The sequence below is a fragment of the Muscardinus avellanarius genome, assembly GCF_963383645.1.
Source record: "Muscardinus avellanarius genome assembly, chromosome: 16".
NCBI lineage: Eukaryota > Metazoa > Chordata > Mammalia > Rodentia > Gliridae > Muscardinus > Muscardinus avellanarius.
Window position 1 is genome coordinate 55,426,748 of NC_137802.1, and position 26,679 is coordinate 55,453,426.

The following is a 26,679-nucleotide window of genomic DNA, read 5'->3' on the forward strand; positions in this document are numbered from 1 at the left end:
GCCTATCTTTTAGCATTAATTTATTCATTCATTTCTTTATTTTCATGGTATGGAGGGTGGAACCCAGGGGCTTTTCTACCTCTGGGCTATACTCCCAGACTTATTTTATATTTAATTTGGAAACAGGGTCTCACTAAGTTGCTGAGAGCCTCACTAAGTAGCTGAGGCTGGCTTCGAACCTGTGCGATCCTCCTGTCTCAGCCTCCCAAGCGCGGGGATTACAAGGGTGCACCATCACACTGTGTGTGATGCTCCCAAGCACTGGGATTACAAGGGTGCACACCACTACATCTTTTAGTATTAAAAAAAAAAAAAGGTAGAGTATCAGCCCGGGCTTGGTGGTGCACTTGTAATCCCAGCATCGGGAGGCTGAAACCGGAGGATCATGGTTCGCAGAGAGCCTCAGCTACTTAGGCCCTCCGCAGCTTAGTGAGAAATTGTCTCAAAATAAAGAATAAAAATTATGGCAAGGGGTGTAGCTTGGAGGTAGAATGCCCCTGGGTTCCATCCCAGACCCGGAAAAAAAAAGTGGAGTATCTGGGCATGGTGGCCCATGTCTGTAATTCCAATATTTCGGAGGCTGAGACAAGAGGACCTCAGGTTCAAAGCCAGCCTCAACCATTTAGTGAGACCCTTAACAAACTTGTAAGACCCTATTCCAAAAACAAAAAATAGAGCCGGGCGTGGTGGCGCACGCTTGTAATCCCCGCGCTTGGGAGGCAGAGACAGGAGGATCGCGCAGGTTCGAAGCCAGCCGCGTGCGCTGGCTTAGGAGACCCTGTTTCCAAATAAAAAATATAAAAATAGGTCTGGGAGTGTAGCCTGGAAGTAGAAGGGCTTCCAGGAACCCCAGTACCACCAAAAATAAATAAATTAATTAATTAAAAAAAATAGGATGGGCTGGGGGTGTAGCTTGGAGGTAGAAGGCCCCTGGATTCAATCTTCAGTAAAACACACACACACGCACGCACGCACACACACACACACACGCACGCACACACACACACACACACACACACACACACACACACACACACACAGAGTCATCTTGTATCCAGTATACTGTGATCTGCTTTCCTTTCTTTGTATTTCCTTCTTTTCCTCCCTCCCTCCCTCCCTCCCTTCCTCTCTTTCTTTTTGTGATATCAGGGACTGAACCCAGGGGCATTCTACCTCCAAGCTACACCCCCCTAACCCTATTTTTTATTCTTTATGTTTGAAACAAGGTCTCACTAAGTTGTGGAAGGCCTCGCTAAGTAGCTGAGGCTGGCCGTGAATCTGCAATCCTCCAGTCTCAGCCTCCCAAATACTGGGGTTACAAGCGTGCATCAGCACGCCCGATTCTATATTTTATTTCTAAGTTTCACACTGTTGTTGGATCTTGCTGTAGTCCCTTCATTTTCACTGCTGTATAATAGTCCATCAACAGACTAGAACATCGTCTATCTATTCCGTCTCCTGTCCATGAGCCTCTCTGTGCACTTGAGGGAATGTTGTTCATGCAGGTAACTGCCTAGGTATGGAGCTGTGGGTTTTAGGTGTGTAACTGGGGAATGTCCCTCTTCACAAATGGTATCAAACTGTCTTCTAACCAGTGACCCCATCTCTTTCCATCACCCCTCCACCTGTCCATGAGTTTCTCAGGATTTTTCAAAATCCAGCTCAGAGTTGCCATCACCCCGTGATGTCTTCCCAGCCCCCCTCTACTCACTCCCCTTGGTTTTTCTGCACACCCCTGGGGCCAGAGCGGGACCTTGAAAAGTTATGTTTCTTGCAACATCAGTCTTGCAGAATCCTGCTGAAAAAAGTTTCTGGGGTCAAATAAATTTAGAAATTGCCACCTGCTCCTGGAGGCCTCGTGGTGTTTACCATGCCCGGTGGAATCTTCGCAGCACATAGGGGCCTGCTGGGGGCCAGGGTGGGGAAACCTTGTTTTCATTTGTTCAATCTGTTTTCTAAAAGCAGTTAACCTGGGAGCCCTCTCTCCCCCGGGGCATCCACTTTTACCCATTTAGAGAATGCCATCTAGAAGATTTTTTTTCTGTCCCTTTTATCTTTTATTTTGTCCTTTGTGGTCTTCTTTTTCTCAGCAGCCAGGCTACAATTCCTTCTACTTCTTTTTTAATCACCCGGGGTAAGCCAATGCAGTTCAAAATACTCATCCCAGAGGAGAATGAATGAACCATGAGGTCAGCCAACTGGCCAGTCATGCACAGAGTCCCCTCTGGCGAGGCCGGCAGAGGCTGGGGCTGCGCAGGCCCAGCTGGTCCTCGCACCTGGGGACGCTGGAGGCTTCCCAGTATGTCTACACAGCCTGCCCCGTGCTCTCCACTGATAGAATTGATCTCCTACATATGGCCTCCTGTCATTGTGGCTTTCTTTCCTCCTTTCTTCTCCTCCTTCTTCTTCTTCTTCTTCTTCTTCTTCTCCTCCTCCTCCTCCTCCTCCTCCTCCTCCTCCTTCTTCTTCTTCTTCTTCCTCTTCTTCTTCTTCTTCTTCTTCTTCTTCTTCTTCTTCTTCTTCTTCTTCTTCTTCTCTCTCTCTCTCTCTCTCTCTCTCCTCTCCTCTCCTCTCCTCTCCTCTCTGTTGGCACTAGGAAATAAGCCCAAGGACATTCTATCTCCAAGCCATACCCCTAGCCCTATTCTTTTTAAATATATATATATATATTTTTTTTGTGTGTGTGTGCTGGGGATTGAACTCAGACATTTTACCACCAGGCTACATACCCCAGCCTTATTTTATTTTTATTTTGAAACAGAGTCTCACTTGGTTGATGAGTGTCTCACTACTTGCTGAGGCTGTCCTTGAACCCGTGATCCTCCTGTCTCAGCCTCCCAAGTACTGGGATTACAGGTGTGTGCCACCACTCCTGGCTTCTTTTTAAATTTTGAAGCAGGGTCTTGTTAAGTTATTGAGGATCCTAAGTTTACTTAGTTACTGAGGATACTGAGTTACCCCAGCTGAGTGACTGAGGCTGGCCTTGAACATGCAATCCTTTTCTCAGCCTGCCAGGTATTGGTATTACAGGTGTGCACCACTATGCCTGCCCAGGGTTGACTTTTTATTTTATTTTATTTCATTTTTGTTGTTGTTTGTTGTGTTTTGGTTTGGGGTCTTTTTTAATGCTGGGGATTGAACTCAGGGACATTCCACCTCTGAGTTGTACCACCAGCCTTTTTTATTTTTATTTTGAAATAGGGTCTTTGTAAGTTGCTGAGGCTGGCCTCGAGCCTGTGATCCTGCCTCAGCCTCCCAAGTACTGGGATTACAGGTGTGTGCCACTGTGCCTGGCTTTTTATTTTTAATCCTTTATTCATCTCAGCAAAGTGGAAATTGTGGTACCGTCTGGGTGGCTTTTACGTGTGTGAGAGAGTGTGTGTGTGTGTGTGTCCGTCTGAGGCTAGGGGCTTCCTCCAGGTGAGGAGCAGCTACCTCCTCAGCACCAGGAGAGACACTGATGGTGCCTTAAAGACACAGGTGAGCTCAGCAGGCAGGAGTCTCCGCCAAGTGTCCGGAGGCAGATGCTCAAAGTAGACATGAATGGGATTTGTGGGAGGGAGGCTGAGACCGTTCTTGCCTGGAGAAAGGAAAGAGTTCCCAGGGATCTGTAGACTGATTGGTCTGTTTTTTGTTTGTTGTCATTTTGTGGTGCTGGGATCCAGGGCCTTGAGCGTGCTAGGGGCAAGCCTCCACCACTGAGCTACACCCTCAGCTGGCCTATTGAAAGATTAACTAAAGCCGGGCGTGGTGGTGCACGCTTGTAATTCCAGCATTTGGGAGGCTGAGACAGGGGGATCGCGGTTTGGTTCGCAGACAGCCTCAGCTACTTAGTGAGGCCCTCCACAACTCAGTGAGACCCTGTTTCAAAATAAAGAATAAAAAATAGGACTGGGGGTGTAGCTCAGAGGTAGAATGCCCCTGGGCTCCATCCCCAGTCCCACATTAAAAAAAAAAAAAAAATTTAAAAAAGGGAAAGATGAACTACTCTGAAAATCTTGGAAGGTGCGAGTTTTCCATTTTGACCACATACCTGCTGGTGCAGTATGTTTTGCCCGCATAGAAGAGTCCAAATTCCACGAGGACTTGGAAGGACCCTTCTTAAGTCACCCCTCACCCCCGGGCTGGTGGATGGTCTTAGTTTTGTGCCCTGCACAATATGCAGGCTGGGCCAGATGACCCCAAGGTTCTTAAGTCATCTGGTAGGCTCCCTCTGGAGGGCATTCAGGCCCATACAAGGTCCCCTGGCCTCCTCCTTTCTTGGCCCCTTGTGTTTTACATTAGTATATCAGTGTCTCAAAAGGGCCCTTCCTCTTCCTTTTCTCCAAGGACATAAACATCAACTCAGAGAAGGCATGGTGGTATATCCTTGTAATCCCAGCACATAGGAGGCTGAAATAGGAGGATCACAGGTTCGAGGGCAACCTCAGCAACATAGTGACACACTCAGCAACCGAGGGAGACTCTGTTTCCAAATGAAAAATATATATTATAATAATAATAAAAGGTGGTAGGACACCTCTCAGTTCAATCCCCAGTACTAAAAAAAAAAAAAAAAAGAAAGAAAAGAAATCAGCTCAGAGCATCCCTTCGAGGCCTTGTGGATTCTATACCCTCTTCCTGCTCCATGCCCTCCCCTTGGTCTCCCAGCTCCTCCAGGAGGTTTTGTGAGCTGGTGGTATCTTTGCCGACGTCCTGCCATGCTCTGTGCCTGGCCGGCCTGTTGGGTGACAGGCTCCTCCAGGTCGAGGACCTTGACACTGTCCTGGTCACCTCCTGTCACGTGGCCAGGGCACCGCACGGCCCACGGTGGGTGCCGACTAGGTGCCGACTAGATGGACAGGTCCACAGAGAGTGTGATCCGGACCAAGTAGTAAACAGAAACCGTCAAGATGTGGGCTAAGGCTTCACCTGCCCCCCTGCTTGCGCGCCCCTCTCTGCGCTCTGGTTTCCTCTGGTTGGTGAAGTGGGGACGGCACCCAGCCTTGGGCATTTGACAGGCTGAAGCAAGGTGCAGTGGGGGGGTGCTCTGCACTCTGGAAGGTGCTGGGTCCCCCCGGCCTCTCTCAGGAGCTTAGTGCCCATGTTTGTGAACAGCTGCTAGGCTTGGCATCTTGGAAGCAGTCTCACGAACCCGTGCTACCTGGAATTCTCTGTGTTCACCTGAATGTACATGTCTGTCTCAGACTCAGATCCCTCCAAGCCTCACAGAGAGGGCTCTCTCTCCTGCTGAGGACCCTGGGTGTGGGCCTGGACCTATGGGAGACACAGAGAAATAAATATCAGGCTTGGAAGATCCGTGCCAACATAAAAAGATCAATAGGCAGGGCCCGCCTTGGGGTGTGCAGGCTGTTAGTCCAGCGGGCAGCTGAGCAACCGGCCCGGCCAGCGCTCTGTACTGACCTCGTCCCCACCGACGTTTCCCCCTGTGGCTTTCTTAGTCACCTCAGTACCACCAGCTCCCGGCTGCGTGACCCCAGATGAGTTCCCTCACCCCCGGACCCCCACCTTAGCCTGTCAGGTGGGGATCATGACATCACTGGGTTCTTTGGCAAATTAAAGGATGCACTCCATGGGAAGTGCTTTACATAGCACCTGGCACACAGTCAGGGCTCAATAAATGTTAGCCATCATTACAAATAATAATAAGCATTCTGAACGCCCTAGAAGATAGGTTCCCTCACTCCCTTATAGCAGAGATCAGTGGATTATTTCTTCATGGCCTTATTAACTACTGTCTACCCAAATAAATACACCCCATATTATCTTATTCAACATTGAGTGTGCACCTGTAAAAGCTTTCCCCTTTATTTCATTTATAGCTCTGAGTGTCTCCATAAAGGTGCCCCATGACCTCATCTCCCCCGGCTCTGTGGGTACCTCCTCCTGTCTCTGGTGACTCGGGCCTTACCCCCGGCCAGAGTTACTCCTTAGGGAACCTGAATTGGTTAGCCTGTGTTCAAATGCTGTCCCCATGTTGAATGCACATCCCATCGCTAGAAAAATCTGCAGTTAGATTTTTTTTTTTTTTAAGTACGGGGGATTTAAATCCAGAGGCTATTCTACCTCCATGTTACACCCTCAGCCCTATTTTTTTTTTATTGTTTATTTTGAAACAGGGTCTCACTATGTTGTGGGGGGCCTCACTCAGTAGCTAAGAATGGCCGCAAACCCAAGATCCTCCTGTCTTAGCCTCCCAAGTCCTGGGATGATAAGCATGTACCGCCACGCTCAGCCAAAGTTAGAATTTTTTAGTTTAAATAAAGTGTTTGAGCCAGGAGTGGTGGCACACATCCCAGTTCTTGGGAGGCTGGGACAGGAGAATTGCAGGTTCAAGGATGGCCTCAGCAAGTGCTGAGACTCTCAGCACCCTAACAAGACCCTGTTTCAAAACAAAAACTATAAAATTGGGCTGGGCAGGGTGTGTAGCTCAGAGGTAAAATGCCCCTGGGTTCAATCTCCAGTACCACCCACAGATAAAAAATAAAAAAACAAAGAAAGATAAGTTAGGGCTGGGGGTATAGCTCAGGGGTAGAATGCCCTGGGTTTAATCCCCAGTACCACCAAAATAAATAAATAAATAAATAAATAAATAAATAAATAAATAAATAAATTGTGTGTGTGTGTGTGTGTGTGTGTGTGAGAGAGAGAGAGAGAGAGAGAGAGAGAGAGAGAGAGAGAGAGAGAGATTTATCTTTTCTGCACAAAGTGTGTTTCCCTTGGAAGAAAGCCTACCTACCTTTGTAATGACTGTGATACCAATGAGACTCTGCTGCTGACAGGGTGGGGGCTGGACAGTGAGCGCAGGTGTGGAGGAGGCAGGGCTCCTTTCCTAACGGGGGAAGGCAAGTCTTGGTGGGGGGATAGCTGAGGGCAAGAAACTGAGAAAGATGTGGCACTCCAATAGGCGGAAGGCTTTGAGACCTCAAGGCCTAGGAGTGCTTGTCGGCATCCTGCAACCCTGCGAGGGCTGGTACACTCCACTTTGAGGCAGAGAAATCAGAGGTAGGGAAATCAGGAAGGACGGGGAGCTGGGCCCAAGGAGCCAGAGGAAGGCAGGATGAAGGGCCTGGGCAGTGGTGGCCGGACAAGGCTTTGGTTTGAAGAAAGAAAGGGTTTCCTTTGAAATATATTTTTCATCTCGTCTTTTTCCAATGGATGTTAATGTGCATTTTGTAATGCACATAAAATATGAGCACAGAGGCTGGCCTGTGATTTATACCGACGTGTATGTAAATGAGGGGCATGCCCAAACACTTATACTCATGTGTTGCCGATCAAAAACATTTTGCTGCCATGGCTGTAAAAATGGAGATGGAGAAGTCAGGAGACAGAAATGCTAGGGGCTGGAGACCGAGGGAAGGAAGGGCTGACCCTAAATGTTGGGAAACGGTGCGGGGTGCTGGGAGCAGAGGAGGTCCAGCTGTGCGCGCAGGTGTGGGTGGTCAGGCCTTAGTGAGACCCGCAGCCTGTTTTAAAAACAAAAAATAAGAGCTGGGCGTGGTGGCGCTCGTTTGTAATCCCAGCATTCGGGAGGCTGAGACAGGAGGATCGTTGGTTGGCAGCCAGCCTCAGCTACTTAGTGAGGCCCTTTGCAACTTAGTGAGACCCTGTTTCAAAATAAAGAATAAAAAATAGGACCGGGGTGTAGCTCGGAGGTAGAATGCCCCTGGGTTCCATCCCCAGTACAGCAAAATAAAATAAAATTAAAATTAAAAGGACTGTGCATGTAGCTCAGAAGTCGAATTCCCCTGGATAAAAAATTATAAAAATAAATAAATAACCAGAAGGATACCACCCAGCATCCAGACCACTTAAACACTTTTGGGGAGGGATCTCCCAGCCCATGGGGGGCCGCGGCCGGGCTGGGCGGGGGAGGGGCGGCCGGGAAGGTGTCGGGGCTCGCTCGGAGGGCCGCGAGGGAGGGCGCCAGCGCTTTGAACTTGCGTGGAGCCTCCCCGAGGAGGGCGGGGGAAGTCCAGGTGCCGCCCGGCTGCCTTCACCTGCGCGTCCTCAGCGCCGTGGGGGGACGGGGCGCGAGGAAGACCTCCTGGGAATGGGATGGAAATACCCACCTTGAAAGGCAGGAGCGGGACGTGGCCCTGAGCGGTGGGTGTGGCGCAGCCCCGGCCAGCCCCGCTGCGCGCACCTGCCGCGAGCAGAGCGGCCACAAGTGCCCAGGACGCAGCCACCCAAGGTGCAGACCCCTGGCGCCATCTAGAAATCCCGCCACGTCGGAGTGTTTATTGGTGCCCTTCAGCGCAGTAACGTGAAAAATATTAATCGAGGATGGGAATATAGATCAGCCCTAGAGCAAGTGCCTGGCTTCCATCACAGCACTCCAAACAAAAAAAGGAAACCAGCCATTGCGTGGTGGTGCGCGCACACCTGTCCTCGCGGTACTTAGAAGGCTGAGACAGGAGGGTTGCAAGCTCAAGGCCAGCCTCAGCAATTTAGCGAGGTTCTCAGCAATTTAGACCTTGTGGTTTTGTTTTTTGTTTTGTTTTGGTGGTCCTGGGGTTCCTGGAAACCCTTCCACCTCCAGGCTACACTCCCAGACCTATTTTATATTTTTATTTGGAAACAGGGTCTCTTAAGCCAGTGGGACTGGCTTCGAACCTGCGCGATCCTCCTGTCTCCGTCTCCCAAGCGCGGGGGTTACAAGCGTGTGTGCCACCACACCCGGCCAATTTAGACCTTGTTTAAAAAAATAAAAGCCGGGCGTGGTGGCACAGGCTGGTAATCCCAGCATTTGGGAGGTTGAGACAGGAGGATCTGGGTTTGCGGCCAGCCTCATCTACTTAATGAGGCCATTTGCAACTTAGTGAGACCCTGTTTCAAAATAAAGAATCAAAAAATAGGGCTGAGGGTGTAGCTTGGAGGTAGAATGTTCCTGGGTTCCATCCTCAGTACAGCAAAAAAAAAAAAAAAAAAAAAAAAAAAAAATGGGGCTAGGGGGTGCAACTCAGAGTTGGTAGAATGTCCCTGGGTTCAGTGCTCAGAAAAAAAGTTGATCAGAAAAAATAGTACAAGGAGCGAGCCTGTACACACCTCCTAGTGCTACTTTAAACAAAATACTTTTGTTTTATTGGGGCTTGAATCCAGGAGCATTCTACCTCAGAGCTCTACTTCCAGGCCTTCTTATTTTATTTTGTATGGAGGTCTCACTAAGTTGCTGACAATGGCCTCAAACCTGTGATCCTCCGTCTTAGCCTCCCAAGTACTGGGATTACAGGCCTGCGCCACCACGCCCAGCTATACACACAGAGTTTTTGCCGAACAATTTCAAAGTAAATCATAGTGATGAATCCTGTATTTCCAAAAGGTGAGGATGACCCCCTGACCGGACGCCATTATCACACTTAACACAATTATCGAGGCTTCCTAATGATTCAGATTTCCCCAATTATCCGCAGATACCTTTATGGCTAGGATTTTCAAGCCAGGTTCCGGTAATTTGATCCTGATGTCTCAAATTCATTTTAATCTGAAACATTTTTCCCTGTGCCCACACACTTTTTAAAAATGACACTGGATTCAGGCCTTTCGTCTTTCAGACTGTCCCACATTCTGAACCGGCCTGGCGGCTTCCCCAGAAGATCCTTCGGTATTTCCTCTGGTCCTCGTGGTTCCTGACTACTGAAGGTGACCTCTTGCAGGGAGTCAGAGTCAGCCGCCACGTCTTCGGTGAACTTCACAGGGGAGGCTGGTTACCTCGAGTTTCATCACCCCCTGCTATCCTCTGGTCACGTTTCCGGGGGAGGTTTTTAATGAGCCCATTTCCTGGACTCCTCCCCAGATGGTCTGGTCCAGCAGGTCTGGGGTTGGAGCCCAGGAGTCTGGAATTTTCAAAGTCACCCCCAGTGGTCTGCCCACCTCCCTGGGCCTAGCAGCCAGCTGGTCTGTGAATGTTCCTGGTCTGAGAGGTGTACCTAAGGGTGGGCAGCAGAGGTGGGTGAGGTCTTCCAGGCTCGTGTTCACCGATGTCTGGGTGAGAGAGGAGGATGGGCCCCCTGCCAGCTCCCAGGCTGCTTCATGTGTATGTGTGTGTGTTTGTGTGGAGGTCTGCAAGGCCAGCAGTGCTCCGTGTACATCTCAGGCTCCGTGTCCAGCCCCAAACCTGGTGGTGGAGTGGAGACACACCCCAGGCTGGTGACCCCGAGGAGCCCTGGGGAGCGGCTCTCAGAGTGAGCTGCCTGCCACGCAGCTCAGCTTTCTGCATTCCCCACTGGGCTGCTTCTAAAGCTCAGAGATTTCTAGGCCGTGGAGCCTGCCGCTGTGTATAAAAGCCTGGGGGACCAGCGGGCTGTCTCCTGTCCTTGGATTGTCAGGGTGCCTCTGGTTCTGACAGGTGAGGAGGGGATCGGCAATCGGTGGGGCCACTTGGCACTGCAGAAGGAGGCCAGGAGGCCCGTACAGGTGTGCTGTGCCCAGTGGTAAAGCCAGTGCTGGGCTTATTATCTTCAAACCAGTGACTGGGTTCCTGCTCTCACGGGCTCAGCTCTTGGGGGGAACTAGAGTCGAGGAATGGTTGGGTCTAGCGTATAAGGTTACATATATGTAGCATATATGTAACCTTGTATAAGCCCAGCGTATAAGTACAGCATATAAGGTTACAAGCGTGGTGGCGCACGCTTGTAATCCCCGCGCTTGGGAGGCGGAGACAGAAGGATCGCACAGGTTCGAAGCCAGCCATGCTGGCTTAAGAGATCCTGTTTCCAAATAAAAATATAAAATAGGTCTGGGAGTGTAGCCCAGAGGTAGAAGAGTTTCCAGGAACTCAAGTACCACACACACACACAAAAAAGTTACTATCCCCCAAGGTCTGTGTCAGAGCTGGGGAGATGACCTGAGGGGACACTTTAAGCTACAGACTAAGAGGGGGTTTTGAAATGAGACCTTGAGGGAGGAATACAAGTCCAAAGTGAGAAAGATGGCAGACAGGCTGTCTTGCCCTTCCCAGAACTGGGTTTGAAATAGAAAGATGTAGCCGGGCCTGGTGGCGTACGCTTGTAATCCCAGCATTTGGGAGGCTGAGACCAGAGGACTGGGATTGTGGCTCAGAGGTAGAAGGCCCCTAGATTCCATATCCAGTTCCACAAAAAAAATAAAGAAAAATGCTACCTCTCAGAAGTCCCTCTTGTAGGCTCTCTCCCCTAGGCACACCCCTTCTGTAGCACTTGCACCCCAAATAGAACTAATATCTCTCCTGCTCTGGGGCGGGGCCACAGCTTACATGCCTGGGGTGTGGAGCACCAGACACTGAAAGGAGCCCCGGTCTCGGTTGCAGGTCTGGGAGGCTTTGAGAAGGATCTGTGGGTGTAAGAGGCTGAGCTCTGGCTGGGAGTCAGAGGCCCGGGCTGGACTCCTTCATGGCCTCTAGCCCGGTGAGGAGCCCTGAGCCAGCTTCAGCACCTCTCTGGGCCTCAGTGTCCCCAAGAAACTTGAGTAGGAATTGTCCAGGGTCCCACCCAGCGTGGCCATTTTTAATGACCTGATATTATAATGGACTAATTGATACTTGTGGCCATTTACAGAGCCATTCCAGCACTTTCCAGAACACTCCTATGTTCTGCCCACCCTCTGCCAGCCAGTCAGAAGCCAGACAACCTGCTCAGGCTGTAGAGACCTCACCCTCACATCTCCCTTGGACCTGATAAACACTGGCTTCTACCTGGGGCTCTGGAAGGCTCAGCATCTTTCCATTTGAAAGACTGGACCCCCTTAGAGGGAACCATGAGAGAGTCGGTCCTGACCCCAAGCAAGTCCCTGGGCCTCCATGGCCTCCTCTATAAAACAGAGTCAAATGCGCATGTGTGATGGCAGGCTGGACCACAGCTCCCAGCTCCAAGACTTGGCTTCCACCTGCATGGTGGGAGGTGTGCGCTCACCTGTGGACTGCTTGGCAAAGCGGAGGGAGTGCCCGCACCTGGCCTGCCCCTGCCAGAGCTGTATCCCCGCCAGCACTCACTGGCTGAGGCCCTGCAGCTCTGCAGGTGTGGGGAGGCCCCCTGCCTGGTCCTGCCATTTCAACCTTCCCTGGACACCCTGGGCTCGACTTCCCTGCACCCAGCTGGGTCTTTCTGGGTGAATATTCTGGAAGTTTACTCGCGATATCCTCTGGGGGACCCAATCCCGAGGGGGACCGTGCAGAGCTGCCCAGCAGGCCAGGACTGCAGGAACCTCTCCCTCCCCCTCTCCTCCCCTCCTCCAGACCCCCCCTCTCCCCTCCTCCCAGGGCCCACCGTCCTGGTGCATACTCCACCTCTAATTTGGCCAAGGGGGACAGTCCCTCTCTCTGGCCTCCTCCCCTCTGATCAACTCTTCTTTCTAGTGGGGGCCGGGGAGGGGGGAGAAGGGGAAGCTTCCTGCTCACAACACAACAACAACAACAACAACAACAACAACAACAACAACAACAACAAAAACAGGTTTCAACATTTTTCAGGCAGCCCTGTCACACCTTCTCAGATCAGGGAGCTGCCGGCCAGGCCAGGCGAGCTGGAGAGCTGAAGCAGGAGAGACCCGGCCCCTCCCTTTGCTCCCCAATTAACTAACGGGAGGGAGCCCTTGCGGGATAGAGGCAGTCCCCCTTCACAGTTCCCTTCCTCCCAGGCTGCCCAGAATTGGGGCCCTGCTGGGCTCTGGGGTCCCCAGCAGGGGCACATCCTCTGAGCGCCCCCTTGGCCCTGAAGGGAGACCTCTAGAAGCTTGGGGGCCAAGGGGAGTTGTCAGTCACTCACAGTAGATGTGTCATGGGGTAAGCTGTGAGGGAGAGCTTGGAGGGGGAGAAGGAAGGGGCCCCCGCGACGCCCATGGCCGTCCCTGGAGGCTGCTCACCACGGGATGGAAGAGCTCCTTGCTGGGGTTTTTTTCCTTCATGTGTGTGGCTGCTGGCCTGGAAGCCCCTCTTTCCTCCCGGTTCTCTCCTGGCCCTCGCCTTCCGGTTCCTGCACACCCATGGTGACCTTGGCGACCCTGCCCAGGAAGGACTGAACAAAGTCCAGAGGCCTAGAGTGCACTTGAGCCAACCTGAGGGACAGACCTGGAGCCCGGTCCCCAGCCAGAGGAAGAGCTGTCTAGGCCCCACATGGCGGGTGGGAAGGGGCAGGGGCATCCTGCTTGTGTGGACAGACAGGTGTCCCCACAGGAGGACGATGCTGACGGGTGCCGTGAAGACCCACAGAGCCGAGGAAGGGAAGAGAGCCTGATACTCTGTCCAAGCACAATGGCTGCGGCTCGGCTCCGTGGGGGCCATCAGGAGTACCAGGAAACAGAGCCAGGCTCGACCCACTGAGCTCTTTACCAGCCTCCTGGAGGGAGGTCTCGCCCCCCAGGCCCCTTTCTAGGGGCCTCCCTTGGCTCGGCCTACCCTGGGGGTAGGCCAGGCCTAAATGTTCAACTCTAGTTGCCAGTCAAAGATCTCCCAATGCAGACGCCTAGCCTCTGCTGTTCTCCTGGGCACCAGCCCCGCACATCCCCACTGTCTGGACACGGGTGCTGCAGGGTCACCAGCCCCAGGAGTTTTTCTTTGTCTTCCTTCTTGGAACTACTGCGCCCCGTCTGTTCCCAGTCTTGGCCGACACCATCTTCCTGGTCTGCTGGCCCCAAACCTTCACTATGGTTTCCTCCTTCCTCCTGTTTCCCCGATCCTTATTTGTGGCTTCCCCTCTGTTCTTAAAGCCACTGTCCTGAGATGGCCAGAAGGTCCATCCCCCCGCCACAGGCTCTGTTATATCCTAGACCAAGGTTCTCAGCTCCGCTGTGCAACTGGCTCACCCAGACCAGTGACATCTGGCCTCCGGGTGGAGGCGATGTGCCTGGCCCGAGGACACCCGGCTGGTCTCATAGCCTTTGGTCTCTGGTGCCTAGCCCTTTGTTCTGTTTTGCATGTGATGAGAATCAATAGTCCAAAGTCCAGCTCGGGAAGCTTTGGCGATGCCCAGCTTGTCAGAAGAAAGCCCGGCACACGGGCCCCTCTCCAGCCTTCTCCCTTCTCTGCTCCTCTGCTGTGGATGAGCTACCGTTCCCTGTCCTGCCTCCCTGCTGGGGGTGCCTGAGGGAACCCCGGCCACCCCCAGCTACTCGCTGCAGCGGGGACCCACTGGCCCCATCAGACCAGGCGCGCCCATCCCGCGCTCTGGTGCAGAGGTTGTGTGGCTGTCGGTGGCAGGTGCCTGGAGACCATCTCTCTCTCATCGCAGCACCCACAGTGCAGAGCTAGTAGGCGCTGCACAAAGGCCTGCGGGTGCGTCAGTGACAGGCGCCTCCCGCGGGGCACTCCTGGGGTGTGGCTCCGTTCATCTGCCGGCTCAGAGGTATCCCTTGATAAGTGTGTGTTGAGTAAGCAGATGGTAAATGGAAGTGTTTACCTGGGAGAAATTTCAACTCCTCTCTGAGGCCAGCGCCTCCATTTGCGGCACAACTATCATCTCTCACTCTTCCCTCCCTGCCCCTGCTGGAGACCCCAGGCCCGGACCCCCCACCTGGGAGTGGATGAGCCAGTGACCATGAAAGCGGTTCAGAGGCAGCTTCGCCGCCCTGATTCAGGTTGGGCTCTAGATCCCCTGCACAGGCCACCAGACCCCGTGAGCCCCTTTGGCTAGGAAGTGGCTCCCCCCTTTGGGTCCTCCCACCCTTCCACGATGTCAAGAAGAGTATACACCTGTGCTCAACACACACAGGTCGTGTGTTGCAGGCACGACCAGGGGACGGGCAAGAAAAGGTGGCAGCTTGTGAACCTTTTTTTTTTTTTTTTTTTTTAATAGTATTGAGAATTGGACCCAGGGGCAGGATCTGCCTTTGAGCTACATCCCCAGCCCTTTGTATTTTATTTTATTTTATTTTACTTCTTTTCGAAACAGGGTCTCCCTAGGTAGAAGAGAGTCTTGCTAAATTGCTGAGGCTAGTCTTGAACCCGTGACCCTCCTGTCTCGGCCTCCCAAGTACTGGGATTATAGGCATGCATCACCATACAGGGCTCTGAATCTTGACTTAGTTTCCTCTTCTCACTTGGCCACAGGCTTCCTGACATGGTACCAGGGGACCACATAGCTGCAGTCCAGCAACCCGTGGCCGCCCAGGTCAAGGTTTGAGCTCCTGAGAAGGTGCGGGAGCTGGAAGTCATAAGGTCCGCCCAGCCCTTCCCGTCCCTATGGGAGTATGTGGGTCTGAATTGGTGGGTCTCCCCTTGTGACACCTGCCAGCTCCAAAGGTCCTCTTGACCTAAGTGGAGAAGTAGTGGCCTTGGGTTCCCGGGTCAGTGCTTGGCCAGCTCATTTCTCAAGCCTTTCCTTCCTCTTCTGGAAGTTTCCTTCTTGTACCAGGCCAGGGTGGAGTCCCTCTGGACCCAAGATTATGTTGGGCCCCAGACTGGTCCTGGCCAGGAACCAGCTGCAGAGTACCCAGCACTGGCAGTTGCGGGTTCATGGAAACCCATGGTTACTGCAAGAGGAGACAGGCGGGTTCCAGCTCTCCCCGCCCTTCCTAGTACCAGGACAGTCATTACGACACTAGGTCTTTGGAGGCAGGGGAGGGTGTGGGGCCCATGATTTCGAGGAAAGCATGGCTGGGGGCAGCCTGGTTCTGGAGCTCACCCGACCTGCAGGGAGGAAGACGGGCGCCCTGCAGCCTTCCCCTGGGCCGCAGCCCTGGGGCCCACTTCTACAGCTCTACACACATGGACACCCCGTGGGGCCCTTCTGTTCCCTCTGCCCAGCCCTAGAAACCTTCTGAGAACCTGTATTTATCAGCTCCCAGGTCAGGGGCCTGGTGGGTCATAAAAAGTGACTCCTGTCCCTGCTCTCTGCAGCCAGCTGTGTGACCCAGGAGAATGGCCAGTCCTCTCTGGGCCTCCTCAGCTTTCCCATGCAAAAAAGGCAGGATCAGGCAGACTAGTGGCTCTCATGCTGCATCCTGCAGAAGGGGGCCAAGGGGAAGCTCAAGGGCTGGGCACCAGGCAGACGCCCCCTTTGTTCCATTTTAGCCATTTGTAAGTGTAATTCAGCGGCATTAAATACAATGTGCATCACCACTACTTCCAGGACTGTTTCACTCCTGTCTGTGTGAACTTGCCTATTCTATGTATTTTATGTAAGTGGAATCATGAGTCCCTCTGTGTGTGGTATAAATCACTTAGCAAAGGGCTCCTCTGCGCTGTAACATATATCAAGTCATAGCCTCCTCCTGTGGCTGAAACGACTCTGTCTGTGTGTACTACATTTTCATTCATCTGTTGAAGTTCTTGGGTGGTTAGCATTTTCTGGCTACAGCAAATAGGGCTATTATGAGCACTGGTGAATAAATATCTGATGGGGGTCCCTACTTTCAGCCCTTTTGGATGTAACTTGGAGTGGAATTGATGTATTTTAATATATTTTGGGGGGTGCTGGCAATGGAATCCGTAGGTGCTAAGCACTGAGCCATACCTCCAGCCTGATGGCAGTTCTGTTTAACCTTTTGAGGAACAGGCTCCTCTTGGCATCTGTTTGGGGAGGGGCTGCATTCTGCTCGCCGAGTCTCGCTCAGTTGCTGAGGCTGGCTTGAACCTGAGATCCTCCCGTCTCAGCCTCCCAAGTATGGAGATTACAGGTACATGCAGCCATGTCCGTCTCTTAGGGGAGGAGGAGGTTGGGTGTGAATCCACTGGTGGGAGTAGGCTAATAAATAAGAGAGACTTTGAACTAGAGGACCGCTGAGGTCTCTCCAGTCTCCCGAATCCTATGGGGGAAGTTTCCGAGGTGGAGGAAGCCAACCTGCAGGGAGGCTCCGACCCCTACTGGGCCATGATGGCGGCATGGTGGTGGCAGTCACTGTGGTGAACGGTGGGGCCAGGACCTCTTGGTGGCCCCTACAGTGTTACGGGTATACAGTTCCGCGCCGAGGCAACCTGACCTCTTGGTTTCAACGTCTCACCTCTGTCCCAAGCTCATCGTAGCCTCTGACCATGGGAGCTGTTGGCTGAGAAGTGACAGGGAGCTGAGGCAGCTGGGGAGGCCGCGAGGCATGTTTCAAGCCTGGCCTGTCTGCAGAGAGGTGTTCTACCTGAGAGGTCGGCACCGAGGTCTCCAAAGCTGTGCTGGCACCTGCTGCCCGCCTGCCCGGCTGCCTGTGTCCTGGGCCCAGCTGGGCGGTGGGCGGCTGGGGTGGAGGATGAGCCGTCCCCAAGGGGAAGGCAGCAGGGCCCTCGGGCAGGCCAGGAGCTGGGTATAAATAGCCCCTGGCCCAGCTGGGAAGGCCTGGCAGGGCCCTCCGCCCTCCCCCTCACCAGCTGCTGGTGCCAGGCGGGTCTCTACCTCCCTTGGGAGCCCAGCCACAGTCTTGAAGCCCGATGAAGCCTGATGGAGGAATTTCCTCAGCGGAACTGAGCAGTCTTGTTCTGTGTGTAGGTGGGACCTCCGGGCATCTGACCGCAGAGTGGGGGCACTGACTGGCTCTTTGGAGGGGGGATGTATTCCTTCATTTCTTACCTTATCATTATCAGCAAATATCCAGCATGCGCCTAGTCATGTGGAAACCCAAGTATGTTGGTGTATGCATGTGTATGTGTGTGCATGTGTGTGTGTTATGGGGGAAGGGCTAGAAACAGCAGGAGCAGACACACCGCCATCCTCAGGGTACTTACAGCAGCCCAGGTGGACAGAATTGGAGACAAATCGATTGGGCTCTTCACGATCAAGAGGTTTGAAGGAGGCACAGGAAACATAGCGGGAGGAGAGGCAACTTCTGGCCGAGAGCCCATGAAAGTCTTCAGAATGGAGGGACCCAGGGGAAGATGGTTGTCAGGGGTGTGGGCAGAGGAGAGGTCTCCAGGCACAGGGCTGGGCATGTGCCGAGGTAGGTGTGAAGCAGCCTGGTTTCAAAGCAAATCCCACCACAGCCGCTCACACTTGGGGGGAAAACGCTGAAGAAAAGGAGGCTCACTGCGCCCCCCAAGGCACGCGATCCTCAGTGATGACCCACAGAGTGGACAGTCGAAATGCTGTGCCTAGCGGTGGAATGTCACACACCGCCTGTGGGCAGGAGCTCAGCTCAGGTGTGCAGGGCACGTTCGGGAGAGTAGCCATCCCGCAGAAATCAATCCCACAGGCTCAGCCTCGTCAGTGCCAATGCCAGGGTGTGGAGCTAACCCAGCCCTCGGCAGAGGCCCTGCTGGTGACCGCAGACTGTGCAGGTCTGAGCTGGAACCTTAGGCCAGAGCGTCCTGGGCCGTCCTTCACCCTGTGGGTCACTTTACCACTTGGCTAGATCACACAGCTCTGCTCAGCTGGCCCTGCTAGGACTGAGCTGCCGGGAAGGGGCCTTTGCTCTGGTCCCAGGTACTCTTCCCAGCGCTGGGTGAGAAGGGGCTTTGAAAATTCTGATCAGTTCTGCCAATCCAGGGACAGGCAGATGGGAGGAAAGGGGCTGGGGAAGAGGCAGGGACAGAGGGCTGGGACCGCCCCTGAACACATGGCTCCTGCACTGACAGACATTTCTTGAGGCTTCCTACTGGCACTGGAACACCCCTTCCATCTCATCTGTTTTATAAATGAAGAAACAGGGGCATGGAGAGGGCATGGCAGTTGCTCAAGATGGGCAGGCTGGAGGCCTCAGGCTGGGTGTACCGTGGTACCTGGGCCCCTGGGCCCACAGTCCACTGGACCTGGGCAGGAGGGTGGAAGCAGGTTTGGTGATGATGAGCTCCTGGGGGGCGCTATTGCTATCCTCGTCATCTACTCCGAGCCCTGACTCGATTTCTCTCTCTGGTGATCACGGGGCCGTGAAGGCGGCAGGCAGGCAGGGCTGGGCACCCTGGTCAAGAGCATCAGGACGGCTTGAATGGCAGCATGACCAATAAAAAGAGCCCGGAGGGAGGCTGCACTCTGATGCTTTGCGGCCCTGCAGGCTCAGGCGGTTACTTAGCTCCGTGGCCTTAGTTTCCCTATCCACAAAATGGGATAATGGTGATAATGATAAAGTTCCTTCCTCAATGGATCCTTGTGAGGATTAAATAAGGTAAAAACACCTAGAGCTGTGCTTATCCCATGGCAGGCACACAGTAAATAATGGGTATTTTGTTACTGCTCTAAGCTGCTTAACTGTAAATAGGGCAAGGGCAGGGCAGGAGGACCTCCGGGGCCCTGGGAGCGCTGTGTGTGCCCAATGGGGTCCTGGGCTCACCCACCCCCTCCCACTCAGGTGGGCTCGAAGTTGAGGCTCAGGGTGCAGACACGAGGCTTGAGGCCACCCGCGTCCCCTCGGGATCCAGGCAGGCATTGCCCACAAGGCAGGGCTGGAGTGGGATTCAGGCTGCCTGGTGCCAATGAGTGACTCTTTAGTAACTCCCAGGTTTCTGCTGGCTAAGCCATCTGTAAAAAATGAGACTGCTGGTAAAGCCCCTACTGTGTGCCAGGGTGTTATAAGGATTCAAGGAAGCAAACCCAAGGAAAGTGCCTGACTTTCAAGTTGCCATTTACCTGTGATAAGTCAGTGATCTGGCAGCTCCTTCCTTCTCTTTAAAAGGGCTTAAGATCTGGAAATGTCATTCATGGTGCCATCCAAAGTCCCAGCTCTGGTTCCCCTAGCCCTCTTCCCCAAGTAAATAAATATCTGGAGACCCGAGGGCCTGCTTCTCCCCTGGCAACTGGGCCCGGGGGCAGCCCAAGGTGGGTGGGCACAATGCCCCTCCATGGTGCCCAGAGAGCCCTGTTGCCTGGAATCTCCAAGAATTGGCTAAGGCCAGCAGGGAGCGCTGGTCCAGGCAAGGCTCGGGGAAGAGCCCCACATGGTATGTATGCTCTGACCTGCCACAGGCTTTTTGGGTTTCACTGTAAGCTCCCGTTTCCTCATCTGGGAGACAGTAACAGTCTCCATGTTCAAGAATTGACCAGTTTCATTGCATCCAAAATAAGCGTCAATAAATGGCAGATGTTTAGTTCATCCTTGTACCCAGCCCAGGACACTTCTGTGTGCTTTTTAAATTTTTATTTTCTACCCACCCTTGGATTCTTCTCTTGGACCCTCTTCCAAGGCTTCTGCCCATTACTTTACATGGAGACTTGACGTAGGTCAGTGCTAGGTCACGAGGGGAGGAGGTGGCGCCCCTGTGCTCCTTCTAGGCATTCTGCCCTTCGCCACAGGGCTGAGCACAACTGGCCTTGAGCTTGGCCTCTCCTCCTCCTCCTCTTCCTCCTCTTCCTCCTCCTCCTCCTCCTCCTCCTCCTCCTCCTCCTCCTCCTCCTCCTTCTCCTTCTTCTTCTTCTTTTTTCAGTACTGGGGATGGAACCCAGAGGCACTCTACTCCCGAGCTACACCCCCAGCTCCATTTTTTATTCTTTATTTCAAAACAGGGTCTCACTGAGTTGCAAAGAGACTCACCAAGTAGCTGAGGCTGTTCATGAACCGCGATCCTCAGGTCTCAGCCTCCCCAATGCTGGGATTACAAACATGTGCCACCACGCCCGGCTTCCCCAGAAACTTTTAGAGAATCATAAAGATAGTTGTGGAGGCCCCAGGGGACACAGGACTTGGTACCACTGATTCCCTGTGCGGCCCTACTAGGCTCTTGGCTGCGCCTGCAGGGAGCTGGGAAGAGGCTGAGGGGCACCATCATGGTGGTGGTGGTGGTGGTGGGGTGTGTGTGTGTGTGTGTGTGTGTGTGTGTTTGTGTACAGACACACACACATACACGCACAAGATGCCTGCTGGGACGATGCTTCTCTGAGTTTTCTGATAGGGTGGGGTCAGCCGAGCCTCTGCCACCTGGTCTGTTAGGTTTGAGTTCCTTCTCATGAACCACCAAAGTAACCTGTGACCCTAGAATCCTGAACTCCCTAGAAGATCGCCCAGCCGACCTCTTCAGTGACATCAGGGAAGCTGGGCTCAGAGCTTGGAAGGGACTTGACCTGGGCCCCAAATTCCATCTTTCCAGCCCAGAGTCCTTTCAGGACACTCACTGCCCAGAAAGGCCCCATGAGGGTTTCTGCTGGACCAGCCTCCTGTGAGCCAGGTGTGCTGATGGCAGAAGGCTGATGTCACCGGGATCAGAGCTCTGGCCCCACTTTTCTCTAGTGGTGATGGAACCCAGGGGCACTAACCCCTGGGCTACATCCCCAGCCCTTTCCATTTTGAAATAGTGTCTCCATACGTTGCCTTGTGATCCTCCTCCCAGCCTTCTGAGTGCTGGGATTAACACAGGCTAGAACCGGGGCAGTGTGTTCCTGAGGTCAGCGGCGGTATGAGTAGGTGCCAGGTTCTCAGGGGCTGGGTGGGGTTCATGTCCACAGGCCCTCCATGCCTCACCTACCCCAGAGTGCCTGTGCTAGGCCACGTGCACCGTGCCCACGGCACCGCCCTCTGTCTGCCGCAGGTCCCTGGCCCTGGGCCAGCAGTACACGTCTCTGGGCTCGCAGCCCCTGCTCTGTGGCTCCATCCCAGGCCTGGTGCCCAAGCAACTACGCTTCTGCAGAAATTACATCGAGATCATGCCCAGCGTGGCCGAGGGCGTGAAGCTGGGCATCCAGGAGTGCCAGCACCAGTTCCGGGGCCGCCGCTGGAACTGCACCACCATAGACGACAGCCTGGCCATCTTCGGGCCAGTTCTGGACAAAGGTACTACTCCAGGCCGGGGGCGGGGGGGGGGGAGGGCAGGAGTGGGGAGGGGCCTTGGAACCCCGTGTCCTCCCACCTCAGGGCCCCTCAACTCTGGTTCCAGGGTCTCCTGGCAGGGCAATAAAGCTGGTAAGAGGGCCGAGTGTCTCTCTGGACAGACCAGTCTGTCTCCACGGCTGCCACACCTTTTCCCAGGGCTGCTGGGGGGCTGGGCAGCCCGGAGAGGCCACAGGATCTGAGAACCAGGCTGGCGCAGCATGACAGGGGCTCTGAGTTGGGGGCAACATTGCCCCCGAAGCTGTTCCAAGTGCTATGCACATGCACCTTTGGGCTGGGGGGGGGGAGCGTCCTCCCCACGGGAGGTCCTCAGGAGGACTAGGAAGCTCCCTGGTGCCGGCAGCTTTACATTTCCAAGTTCTATTGGTCTCCATGCCCTACAAACTGGAGATACCTAGGAATGCCGGTGGGTGCCTGGCTTCTGAGGAACTTTCCATACATCCACCCTGGGCGTCTAACTGGCTGAGCTCCAGGTGGGGGAAAGCGACACGACTGAACACTGAACTGGGTCCCAGGAGGAAGAGCTGAGCAGGACAACAGCTCCCAAGTTGGGGACTTGGTGCTCCTGGGCTCTGGGCTAAAGATGGGCAACTCTTTGAGAAATCAGTGTCCAGGAACTTAATGCTTAGCTAGGCTTGGGCTCCGTGGTAATTTTGCCACCCTAACTGGGTAGCCCGTTTCTCTTTCCTTTTAGAAGTAGGAATTAATAGGAGCTGCATTTACAGCCCAAGAGAAAAAGAGACCTGAGTGCCAGCCCCAGCGAGGGTGCCGAGTGGGGTGGGGGTGACTACCCCCTTCTTAAAGTGCACCCCCTGCACCTGTGCCTCGGAGCACAGCACAGGATCGTCCCACCTACAGGCAAAATGCTGTCTATTGTCATGGGCCAGGAGGCCAATTAGCAAATCAATGGATGATGATTCTGTTTACATTTCTATTACCAAAGCTAATTATTCCTTGTTTACATAAAAGGTTTGGCTTCTAATTGGGGCCAAGTGGTGTGGGCCTGCTTTTCAAACCCGCTCTTGCCCGCGGTGTGGGTCTGACCGCCTTCCGGTGCCTCACCTGGGGCCAGATAGCCTCCCGCAGCCTGCGTCCTGACGTGCGCACCCCGCAAACACTCTGGGCTTACTGCCCGCAGTGCAGTAAGCTTTCACATATTGCCGTACTGGGGGTGGAACCCAGGGGCATCTTACCTCCGAGCTGCATCCGCAGCCCTGTTTTTTAACCTTTATTTTTGAAACAGGATCTCACTGAGTTGCAAAGGGCCTAAGTAGCTGAGGCGGGCCGCACCACGATTCTCCTGTCTCAGCCTCCCAAATGCTGGAATTACAAGCATGCGCCACCATGCCTGGATTATTCAACACTTTAAAAGACCCTTGTGGGTTCTGTCACTAGCCATGGTCCCTAAACTTCAAGAGGGCGGGTTTGTGCTGCTGGGTGGGGGTAGATGGGTCAGGCACTCTGGGGTTTGGGTGCAGGCGGTGGGGGAGCCTGGGTAGGGCACCGGCTTCGCCTCTGGCCGGTGCACCCTGCTCTCTCTGTCCAGCGCCCCGGGCCCCTCTTTCCAGTGTCCCGGCACGCACTGTCCAGCCCCGGCCCCGCTCTGTCCAGTGTCCCAGCCCGCTCTGTCCAGCCCTGGCCCTGCTCTGTCCAGCACTACGGCCTGCTCTGTCCAGTACCCCGGCCCTGCTCTGTCCAGCCTTGGTCCTGTTCTGTCTAGCCCCGGCCCTGCTCTGTCCAGCCCCGGCCCTGTTCTGTCCAGCCCCCCGGCCTTGCTCTGTCCAGCGCTCCGGCCCTGCTCTGTCCAGCCCCTGCCTGCTCTGTCCAGCCCCGGCCCTGCTCTGTCCAGCGTCCCAGCCCGCTGTGTCCAGCCCCGGCCTGCTCTGTCCAGCCCCTGCCTGCTCTGTCCAGCGCCGGCCCCGCTCTGTCCAGCGTCCCAGCCCGCTGTGTCCAGCCCCGGCCTGCTCTGTCCAGCCCCTGCCTGCTCTGTCCAGCCCCGGCCCTGCTCTGTCCAGCGTCCCAGCCCGCTCTGTCCAGCTCCTGCCTGCTCTGTCCAGCCCCGGCCCCGCTCTGTCCAGCGCCCCGGCCTGCTCTGTCCAGCCCCGGCCCCCGCCCCCCGCCGGCCGGCCGCGCCATTCACACGCCCTCTGGCCGCGGGGCGCGGCGGCTCAATGGGGCCCTCGCGGCCGGCGCCGGGCCCGGGGCGCAGCTCGGCCCCGGGAGCCGCCCGTTGCTGGCGGTGGCGGCCGTCCCGGCGGCCCGGGCCCGGCGGCCGCATTATGCGGGTAATGCGGTGTGACACCGCGCGAACAAAGGCGGATTGAGCGGCCCAGCGGGCCCCGCCGGACGGGGACGGCGCAGCGGGGCTGTCAGGCGGCTCCCAGGCTAATCCCCGCCGCCCCCGCCGCCCCCGCCGCCCCGGCGCTGGGAACCGAGCCGGAGAGAGCCCCGAGAGGGAGAGAGGGAGAGAGGGAAGGGAGAGAGGGAGAGGGAGAGGGGAAGAGAAAGAGGGAAAGAGAGAGGGGGAGGAGGAGGGGAGGGGAAGAGGGGGAGGGGAAGGGGGAGGGAGAGGGGGAGGGGAGAGAAGGACAGAGGGAGGGGGAGGGAGAGGGGGAGAGAGGGAGAGGGGGAGAGGGAGGAGAAGGAGAGAGGGGGAGAGGGAAGGAGGGAAAGGAAAGGGGGTTGAGGGAGGGGGAAGAGAGGGGGAGAGGGGAAGGGCAGAGGAGGGGAGAGGGAGAGCGGGAGAGTGCAGAGGAAGGGGGCGGCCCCTGGCCCCACACTGGCCACCTGGCCCCCTCCTGCTCGTGTTCCTCTGCAAGGAGAGAGGTGTCACAGCTCTCCTCCGCCCTAGGCCTTAAAGTCCGGATGTATACAAAAGAAATGACATAAAGTACTCAGAGCGCAGCATCTGTGGGCATCCAGCACTCACAGCTGACCCTGGTCATAAGGCTGGGGTCACCCTGCAGAATCGCCCCCTGTCTTTTGCTAGACCCTGAGGCGGAACAGGAAAAACTGGCCAGGGCCCCAGCCTTGTGGGAGGGACGTGATGTCCAGCCTCTGCCTCGGTGGGTGGGGAGGAGCAGGACGCCCAGGCACCCCCGGCCTCGAGTCAGGAACTCCTCGTGGCAGGGAGAAGCGGTGCCCATTTTACAAAGTGGGCAACCGGGGCCCAGCAAAGAAAAGCCTGCTCGGCTCCTCCAGGGGGAGATGGGTGGGCTTGGGCTGCAGAACTCCAGGCCTCCCTGCCCGCAGGCCTTGAGCTGCCTTGGGAGCTGAGGGCCCAGGGCCCAGAATGAGCACACCCATCTCCTCAGCAACCAGCAGAGCTACTGCTGCCGGCGGCCTCCGCTCTGTCCACTGGCAGCATCTGGGGGCACATCTGTAACGGGGGCACCCACCAGGTCTAGGCCAGCCAGCAAGGACAGTGGGGGGGCACCCTCTTCCTCTAATGGCGCGCCCTGAGCCCTGGGGTCTGCCTGCCCCAGCCTCAGCTCCCGCACCTCCCGCAGCCACCCGCGAGTCGGCCTTCGTGCACGCCATCGCCTCTGCTGGCGTGGCCTTCGCTGTCACCCGCTCCTGCGCCGAGGGCACCTCCACCATCTGCGGCTGCGACTCGCACCACAAGGGGCCACCCGGCGAAGGCTGGAAGTGGGGTGGCTGCAGTGAGGACGCCGACTTCGGAGTGCTAGTGTCCCGGGAGTTCGCGGACGCACGCGAGAACAGGCCCGATGCGCGCTCGGCCATGAACAAGCACAACAATGAAGCCGGGCGCACGGTGAGCCCTCCAGGGACCCTTGCCCGGCCCTGGCTCCCTTCCCCTTGGGCCAAGCTTGGCTCCCACCCGCACCCCCAGCCATCCCTCTGCCCGCCCTCCTTCCTGTCTAGAAGTGTGGCCACCCCGGGGCAGGTGCCTGGGCCACCCTGTACACCTTGGCTGTGTCAGGCTGCGGAGTCCCAGGGATCTGGCTGTGAATTCAGCCTCCTCCTGTCCTGGAGTTGTATGACTCTAATGAGTAACTTAAGTTTCCAGCCCCGGTGTCCCCATCCTTCAAATGGGATAGTCCCTATTTCCAACACTTTGAGCAGTCAAGGCGATGTCTGCCGACCCGCAGGGAGCCTGGGGTCTTTGAATCTATGCCGCAGCCCCCACCCGTCCCCTTCCGGGTGCAGAGGAGGCTGGGGAGGTGAGGGGCTGGGGCCGGGGTGGTTCTCCCAGCTGGGGGATCTTGGGGCCAGCCGCTTCGCCTCTTCCCCAGACCATCCTGGACCACATGCACCTCAAGTGCAAGTGCCACGGGCTGTCGGGCAGCTGCGAGGTGAAGACCTGCTGGTGGGCCCAGCCGGACTTCCGCGCCATCGGGGACTTCCTCAAGGACAAGTACGACAGCGCCTCCGAGATGGTGGTGGAGAAACACCGTGAGTCCCGCGGCTGGGTGGAGACGCTCCGGGCCAAGTACGCACTCTTCAAGCCACCCACCGAGCGGGACCTGGTCTACTATGAGAACTCCCCGAACTTTTGTGAACCCAACCCAGAGACGGGCTCCTTTGGCACCAGGGACCGGACTTGCAACGTCACCTCCCACGGCATCGACGGCTGCGATCTGCTTTGCTGCGGCCGCGGCCACAATACGAGGACGGAGAAGCGGAAGGAGAAGTGCCACTGCATCTTCCACTGGTGCTGCTACGTCAGCTGCCAGGAGTGCATCCGCATCTACGACGTGCACACCTGCAAGTAGACCGCCAGGTAGGCCGCGGGCCGGCACGCCCGTCCCCCATTCTCCACCAGCCCTTTCGGTCCCAAGCTACACGGGAGACCCCGCAGCCTAAACAGGAAGCCAGGATCTCTCAGGCTTCGGCGGGAATGGTTCAGAGGGGGCAGCGGCCTGGCAGGTTACACAAAGCGCAGATAATAGCCAAGTGCGTGCACATCCTCCACAAGCAATTGACTCAGATTCTTATACAAATTAGTAAATTATGAGCCAGCTCAGAGTTGCGTCTGTCCTATCATTACTGAGCATCTCTGGAGCCAGA

At 55.4% G+C, this 26,679-nt stretch overlaps 1 protein-coding gene across 1 annotated transcript in view; it reads left to right on the forward strand.

Moving 5' to 3' along the window:
• The window catches only part of WNT3 (Wnt family member 3), a gene marked incomplete at both ends in the record, with an annotated part of 41,491 nt that extends 15,107 nt beyond the window's left edge, over window positions 1-26,384 (forward strand). The window contains 3 exons of the mRNA XM_080714251.1: window positions 21,350-21,591; window positions 25,158-25,423; window positions 25,905-26,384. Coding sequence (XP_080570377.1) covers window positions 21,350-21,591; window positions 25,158-25,423; window positions 25,905-26,384 — 988 coding nt within the window. The remainder of the gene's footprint in view (window positions 1-21,349; window positions 21,592-25,157; window positions 25,424-25,904) is intronic.
• Window positions 26,385-26,679: the final 295 nt, after the last annotated feature.